General features: G+C 35.1%; 1 protein-coding gene across 1 annotated transcript; it reads left to right on the top strand.

Moving 5' to 3' along the window:
* The first annotated feature begins 834 nt into the window (after positions 1 to 834).
* Positions 835 to 1,810, top strand: LOC108994692 (17.1 kDa class II heat shock protein-like). Its single transcript, XM_018970003.2, has one exon. It carries the CDS (start codon positions 1,056 to 1,058, stop codon positions 1,527 to 1,529), a length of 474 nt encoding a protein of 157 aa, XP_018825548.2. The 5' UTR covers positions 835 to 1,055; the 3' UTR covers positions 1,530 to 1,810.
* The last annotated feature ends 6,925 nt before the right edge of the window (positions 1,811 to 8,735 follow it).

Here is an 8,735-nt window from a genome sequence, read left to right as displayed (position 1 = left end):
CCAACTCAATCGCCCTGTTGAATTCCACTAAAGAACCCTGAACATCACCGTTGAGACACTATAAAAAAATTATTTATTCGTGACTAATTATTTCTTATAAAAATAATTATTTCCTGTTAAAATGAGTCTGTTTTTATTGTAAATAATCATTTTTGTCTCAAATAATCCGTCACAAATGTCTATTTTTCTTGTAGTGAAAAAGAGAAATGTCCAAACTACACATAGAAAAAGCTTATAAAATCATGTACGGAAAGGATGTTAGAACAGAATGTGTTATATAAGATGAAGCATAATACAAACCTGCCGAAAAAGCAGCATTCCTAGTCGAATGGCAACATTAGCTTTACGTGCATTGTTGATCAATTTTTTGATTGAATAACGCCACATGAGAGATCTTCAGCTGCATTAATATACGGTATACTCTTTTTCAAAAATATAAGTATATATACAATATACACTTAAGAAAAATCTTAAGAGTATATTTATAATATACAGTATACTTTTGTCTAGTTTAGTTACATAAAACTATCACATCTTATCTCATATAATTATTATAATTATTTTAAATTTTTATTCAAAATATAATAAATAATTTAATTTTTTTAAATTTTAAAATAAAAAAAGTATTATAATAATATTTTATTTAATTTTTAATAAAATATTTCATATCATTTCATTTCATCTCAACTATATAATCAAAAATATTATACATCTACATTTAATTAAGATATGATTTATTATTTTTTTAACTTAATATTTAAATAGGTTTATTTAAATAAAAATAATAATTTATTCTGTATAAAGATTACTTATAACATTTCTCTGGTCATAAAACTTTCCACGTCATACGACGGAACCTCCTGGAGCCTTCCAATCTCTCCCATGTCCCTCTAGAACTTTCTCCTTTTTCTACGTCGCCCCAACACTATAAATCACCGAAAGCACCTAACCTTTTTTCTCATAGAAGTTCGTTCGATTCCATTTCAAAAGTTATACAAAAACTTGTCTAGCATTTCTTGTGTCAGTGACGAAACCAGCCAACTTAGAAGAGAGAAATGGATTTCAGAATCATGGATGTGGATTCTCCACTGTTCTCAACCCTGAAGCAGATGATGGACCTGGCCGATGACACCGACAAGTCTTCGTTCAACGCTCCTACACGCACCTACTTGCGCGACGCCAAGGCCATGGCCGCCACTCCCGCCGATGTCAAGGAGTATCCAAGCTCCTACGTCTTCATCATAGACATGCCGGGGCTCAAGTCCGGGGATATCAAGGTCCAGGTAGAGGAGGACAATGTGCTCGTGATAAGCGGTGAGAGGAAACGGGAGGAGGAGAAAGAGGGAGCCAAGTATGTGAGGATGGAGAGGAGGGTGGGCAAGTTCATGAGGAAGTTTGTGCTGCCTGAGAATGCCAACGCAGATGCTATCTCTGTGGTTTGCCAGGATGGCGTGTTGACTGTGACAGTGGGGAAGCTTCCGCCTCCAGAGCCCAAGAAGCCCAAGAAAATTGAGGTTAAGATTGCATAAGCACAGTGGTTGGTGATGGGTCTTGGGTGACTCGATGGGGTTTGCCCATTTAGTTGGATTATGGGAATAATCGAGTATTTTGTCCTTCGTGTGTTCTGTTCATTGCTTGCAAGTGGATTTTGTCTTTTATCGTTGTGCCTTCGGTTTGTGTTAAGAAAACTGTTCTGTTCTTACCAATGAGGAATACGCAATGTACTATGATATTGTAGTGCCAACAACCAAATTCCTTCAGAAGCAGGGGCTGCTCTGTTCATTTGTTAATGCGACGTGTTTAGCTGCTCTGTTCGGTTTCGGGTTAAAATTTTGGGTGAATGAGACATCAAGCACAAAACCAAGAAGCTTTGGAGATTTACCCAACTAGGAACTTGAAATTGAGAAGGGCATGTTCGACCCTGAAATTTCTAAGATTCTGTGAAAACTAGAGACAATCAGCTGGTATGCCAAACAAATACTCTGGCATCATCCTCCATTCAAATCACGAGCTTCCAAAAATGGTATTTTTCTTTCGGTTTCCATCCAACCATATCTGAAGCGATTTATTACGGGAATGCAGAACCATTCATTTTGGGGAGGTTTCGCCGGTGTTAATAACAGACAGATCTTAGTAGTTTCGATACGGTGCTTTTTGTGTTTATTTATGAAAAAATAATAAATAAATAAATATAAAAATTTATATCGTTGGACATAAAAACATACGTTTATGATTTATTTGGAGATAAAATTTATAGAATTTTCTTTCAAAATATATTCTTGTTTTTAAATAAACGCTCAAGACATGATCACGGTCGACGAGATTTATAAAATTGAATTTTCAAAGCTATCATGTAAGGAACTATTTAAACTTGAACTCAAATCATCATATTTAAAGAAGGAAAAGGATGAGAAGATCTTCAAAAAGTACCTGGATATACCTTCAAGAAAAATATTTAATTGGAAGATTAGAAAAAAAACAAAAAAAAAAAAAAGAAACAAAGAAAAATTAAGATATCATTTTTTCTATTGAGAATAATGTAATATTTAAATTTAGGGAAAATGATATTATTTTATTTATTTTAAAAAATATAATAATAATAATAAAATAGTATGATTTAATGAATAAAAAGTTTATGATAAGAATATGATTGAAATTTATTATAATTTTTAAGAAAAATTTTCATTGTTTAAATCTAGTTATTAATTATTTACTTGATCTTATTTAATTTGATATTTCTTATGTTTAATAAATGTCTCTTATGATTATTAATTGTTTTGAGTACTTGAAGATATTTTATGTGAATTTTATGAATTTGCATGGTTTCAACTTATTTTAGAACTTGTTTTGAGTACTTTGAACCGATTGAGCCTTTCAAGCTTACTTGTTTATTTTCTTTATCTGTAGTCGTCCCTTTGAGTCTTATTGAAATATATTTTGATCTTATATTTTTCTTTCTTGTAAAGCTCATATTCCTTATCCTATTTGAGCTTAAACATTGATATCCTTACATTTCAAGAGAACTAAATCTACATAAAGTCACAGATTCATAAGAGCAAAAAAGACAAGAGAGATAGAAGGTATATAAGTAAAATAATTATAACAATATTATCAAAATCATAAGTTTAGGAATGTGAAAAGTCAACTCGTCTACTCTGTCACCAACAAGAAAAGACTGACAAGAGTTATCCACAAAGGCGATCGAAAAAGTATGTATTATTTCCCAAAGAAAAATATATGTCTGACCTATCGAATATAGGGGTAAAGAGAGAGATACTTGAAAATGCAATAAAAATAGGTATGTTAAGAGATTTACAAAGATTTAGAAGAGATGTTTGTGTTAGAAGTGAGAATGCTCTATTTATTCTGTTAGTGTTCAAACTTAAGCTCTCTTACTTTGTTTGAATCCTACCTTTTCTTTGTAGCCCTTACCCTAGCCTTACATTACAAACTTAATTAATACCTATTGATCTCTGGTGATAGTTTCTGTTTTAAATTAGTGGAGAATAATTTGAAAGCAAGCCTATGGAGTTTTTAGATATCTACTATTGATTTACTTATTTGCATAAAACTATCCAGGGAGCTAATGATGAAGTGAGAATGATGGGTATGCATGAATGTAAGGATGGATATTGTGGTGGAATTGAGTTTTGAATTAACTTTTGAACTTGATTGATCTTGAATGATTCTTTTGAATTATAGATTTTAGACAATCTTTGAGGCAATAAATTTTATAAATCAAACCAATATTTGTTTTAATTGTCTTTTCTTTTCTTCTTTGCTCGAGGGCTAGAAAAGCTTAAATTTGGGGGTATCTGATAAGTATTATTTTTATATGATTTTTATAACTCTTTTATTTATAAAAAGTGTCGTTTTTCCTTCAATACTATTGATTTTATTTTATTTCTACATATTTTTATTTATTTTCTTAGGTTTAAAGGAATAAGAAGATTTAATGCAAAAAGAAAACATTTTGATACAAAAGAAGAGATTACGGATCTAACCCGATGAGAGGCAGTGAGATAAGAATAGAGTCGATGAGATTTGGGCGAGGAGCTTTGTCTCATGGGCAGCAAAGAGATTTCTCTCGACCTACATCTCGATAGTGAGGAAACTTGCGACCAGAAGGCGGGACCGGAAGGCGCTAAAATTTGGCAACAAGGCTCTAGGCAGTTAGATTAGGTGACTAGTCTAAACGACCAACTTAAAAGACTAACCTAAACGATATTTTGGGCAACAACAAGAAAAGACAAGAGTCTTTCATTCCGGTTGGGAGTCTTTCCACTCGGCAGGCAAGGAGAGGGCCGTGGGTTTTTGTGACCTCCACGCCTGTTCATTTGTGATCTTCCCGCCAGTTATATTCAGCGCACACGACATCTACCCGATGGGACCCTTTCAAGTTCCGCAATCAATATGTTGGCGACCAAATCCTCCCGAACTCTGCAATTCAAGCCGCATATCTTTGAGTCTTCAATTTTAGATAATTCTAATATTCTTGGAATAATGTCCCTTTATGTTAATATCTATCTTTAGAAACTATTTTTTAGATTTTTAGTTTAGATTGTAGTCACATTTATTTTGTTTCCGGATTTGAGTTTTAATATCTATTTAATCTCGTCGTGTGTGATGAATAGGGAGTCTTGGTTATTAATCTTAGTTTTAGTTTTAGTCTTGGTCTGAGTTAGGGAGTTCTGAATCAGAGTCGAGAGTTTTTATGTTTTAGAGCCTGTGTTTGAGTTTAGAGTTCCAAAAGTTATTCTTGAAGTGTTCTTTCGAGAATGCGGAACTGGAGGGCAGAGGCAAGCGCCGCATGCCTCATCAACCGATTTTAACCAACAATGCCAGTTTTATTCTTTTTCTTTTTAATTTCATTATGAACTAATTCTATTTTCTAGAGTTTTGATGTAGCCTAGTATTGAACACAATTTATATTCCAAGTTATTTTATTTTCAATATTTCTATGATTGAGTGTTTATTGCTTGTTCTTAATGCTTACAATTTTCAAGCTAACTATTGTTCGAAAATAAAATATTGAACAATAGGCTACATAAACGTATGGATAGTGAAAGTGTTTGAAAATGTCTATGAATAGCAGTGAAAAAGTAATGAAAAAGTAATAATAGAATATTGAATTGTAGTAAAAAGTAGGTGAAAAGTAATGAATAATAGTAAAAGTATGTGAAAAGTAATAATAAAATAAAGAATTATAGTGAGAGTGTTTAAGAGTACTTGAAGTACTCTCGTTAGCCAAATTATTGTTTGTCTTTTGGATTGTAATAAGACCGAAAGGTAATTTGTGATTGAAGCTATAGGATTCAACACCATTAGTTGAGTGAAAGCAGATATGCTTTACTACGACTATTATGATTTTCAAGAAAAATTCATAAAACTTAATGAGTCTCCAATTAATTAAATTCACATAGAGATATGGAGTTATTAGTTGGACATATTTTTGTTATTGCTCGAGAGAAAATATTGAATAGTTAAGCAATTTTTATCATCAACTTGGGATAATTGGGATTCTATAACAAGGAAGAATAAATTATGTGGAATTTGCCAAGTGAAGTCAAACAGTTTAGATCTATTCTTATTATCTTTAAAATCTAAATTTTAATATTTTTGTCTTCAATTTAATTTAGATAATCCATTTTTCAAATTTTGATTTTCCAAATAGTAACTAATTTAGTCAATTTCAATACTCAATAGCATAATTATTCCTTATGGGTTCGATATCAATTTTCTTTAAAACACTTTACTATTCAACTATAGAAGTGTAGCGAGAGGATGCATTGACCTCATAACTTTGGTGATGGGTGTAGTGGAAGGATGCCTCGGCCACGTAACCTCGAAGATACGAGTGCAACGGGAGGATGCCTCGGCCGCATAACTATGGCGATGAAAGTGTAGCGGGAGCATGCCTCGACTGCATTGGCGTCAAAGTTGAGCTCAACTACTTTGTTGTAGTGGCAGACAAAATGCAACCGCACTCCGTGGCAGGAGCTAGAGCTTGCCTTCTGCCAAAATAAAAACCAAACAAGTTAGATTAAATAATCCAAATCACAAGTTTGAGGATTATAAACGTTGGCTATCTTGCTTGAGTGTGGTGAAGACTGGTGACACATGAGCGATGCCTGTTGGCAACCATGCTTTGGCAACGATGAGGACACAGGATGCCCATAATACGAAACGGTATGTTTTGATGACAACAAATTAAGATGGAGAGTGATGTTTGAGGGGGGTTTTGCAGCCGGTGTTTCGGGCCACGGAGGTGATTCACAACGAATTATATTCTCGGGGTGTATAGCCTCTAGGTTTCTTGTGGAACCTCGAGGACCTTTTTGGGAAAAATCTACCAAAAATCAAATTTGTTAGTAAAAATAAAATAACAAGTTTGAAAGAGACAAACCAGAGTAATTTGGTTGCTGCTTTCAATTCCTCTCTAACTGAGATCGTTTGTTGCTGGATAATTTTTGCATGGGAAAATTGTTCATCCTTGAGTGCTCTTGTAATAATGAAAATTATTCTGCCTTTGAATATTTTCGTTTGTTCACTGATCTCTTGGAAGCGAGGCGAGCGCAACTCCGAGTCCACTAGCTCGACTCTTTCTTCTTCTTCTTCTTCTTTATTTGATTGTATCACTGAGCAAAATTCATGGGTATGGCACGCAAAATACTGTGTATAGCGAGGCACACCCTGGGTGGTGAGTAGCTGGTGAGGGACACCTAGTGTGGTGAAAAACTGACAAGGAACTGGCCTATTGTGGCGAGTAAATCATTGTGAGCAACCAAATCTGACCAGACTGAAGGGTGGCAAGCAAATCCAGTGGAACAAGTGTGGCGAGCAAATCATATACTGAAGTCAATGAGGCGAATAAGCCCGTTATGGTAGGGAAACACATTGGCAAACTCCACGGTGAGCAAACGTCACAAATTGTGGCAAGGAAACACACTAGAAAACTACATGGGGAGCAAACGTTCAAGAATTGTGGCGAGCGTCGATGATGGTGGTGACCGCTGATGGTGAGGGGCCGTGGTCAGGAACCACCATGTCAGCGACAGAAGAAGCCGGTGGGCTGGGTGGTGGTCGAGTTGTTTTCCTTAGGGTGCTCGGCAACTTGCTCCCAGTGCTCGCATGGTGCACAATGTGCACGGTATGCTACTGCGGCAAAGATTGGTGGCGAGGAATGTCGTTTCAGTTGGAGACCACTTTGTTGGTGGCAGAAGTTACCGGTGGGATAGGTGGTGGCAAGTGGCATCCTCTGCCCGCAGCGCTATGCAAGGCTATACTTTGATTATGCACATCATTTGCCTGCAACATTGTGCTCAACGTGATTGACTTCAGGCGTTGAGGAACCACCCCACTGGTGACAGAAATTGCCAGCGGTGTGGGTAATGATTCGTGGTAGGCCCGCCAGATCATGGACCCTAGTGTGGTGGCCTCTAGCCACTCATCAATCTTTGCCCGCATTGTGCTAGGCGTGCACAACGCGCTGCTACAGTGAGCGGCAGGTGGAAGGTTCTTCCGTTGTTGTATCTCTGCCATGCGAGGTTGCCAGTGTCAAGCTCTGTTGTTGTTATGGGGGTGGCGATTGCAGGTCCCTTCTGTTGAAGGAATTGGGTGCACATTGTGCATCCCTTACATGCATTGTGCCATGTTGTACGTGCCTAGTGTATGTTGCATGTGTTCTTCCTCTAATTGTTTTTACCATTGGTGCAATATTAAGAAAATAAATAATCGGAAATAGCAATGTTGAGGAAATCTTATCTGGTAGGGATCTTAGTACTCGATTGACACAGCTAGAGGCACGCCTAGCTGCAGTCGAGGATGTGTGCATAGAGTTGAGATTTAGTTGTTTCTTTCTTTTATTTACATTTTTTTTTTTTTGTATGGGCAATATTTGGTTGTTTTGTAAATTTAATTTAATTATGAATTAAGTCTTTTTTGTCTTTTCTAAATTAATTATTGATTTCTATTATTCCTATCATTTAATTGCTAAATAATAAATTAAATATTTATCCATAATTAAGAAAGGTATTTTGTTGCCATCAATAATTGTAAAACTTTTGTAACAATTCGGACGGAATATGTCACGTTCGAACGTTTCTAACCTTCGCTCGAACATTTTATTTTACGTTCTAACATTGATAACTTATAACTACAAACGGTATAGTAATCTGTTCGAACGGTAAGTCAATATTTCGTTAAATTCATTGACTTAACCCGCAAATTTCTTGTTCGATTAGATATTATATGCGTTCGAATATTGATTATCTTTGACATTCAAACATGCTATATGTTATTTGAACGATAAGCAATGTCCTGCTAAATTTATTGACTTAAGCTGCTAATTTCCCGTTCGATCATATAATAATATTTGTTCGAACATTGATTCCCCATGACGTTCGAACATTATTGTATGTTGTTTGAATGGTAAGTCAATATCCCACTAAATTTTTGACACTTAATGTGCCAAATTGTCATTCGACCATATATAATTTCTATTCGAATGTTTATATTATTCTGCTCGAATGTTTTCTGTTGATGTTCAAATGATTATTTTATTAGGAACAAAATTTTTCCTCCATACATATACCGTTCGAACGTGTTCGACCGATAAGCACCTTCTATCATTTTTTAGGAAGGAAATTTGAATTTCGTCCCAAACAATAATCGTCCCAAAAATAAATTTTTGTTGTAATGAGCGTCTCAGAATCCAGAAATTGATGGAATGAAAT

This window comes from Juglans regia, chromosome 6, assembly GCF_001411555.2.
Source record: "Juglans regia cultivar Chandler chromosome 6, Walnut 2.0, whole genome shotgun sequence".
Lineage (NCBI taxonomy): Eukaryota > Viridiplantae > Streptophyta > Magnoliopsida > Fagales > Juglandaceae > Juglans > Juglans regia.
This window is presented reverse-complemented; position numbering and strand designations above follow the sequence as displayed.

Excerpts from the sequence above, each read along its gene's own strand:
- LOC108994692 (XM_018970003.2), top strand. The coding sequence starts at position 1,056 with ATGGATTTCAGAATCATGGATGTGGATTCTCCACTGTTCTCAACCCTG.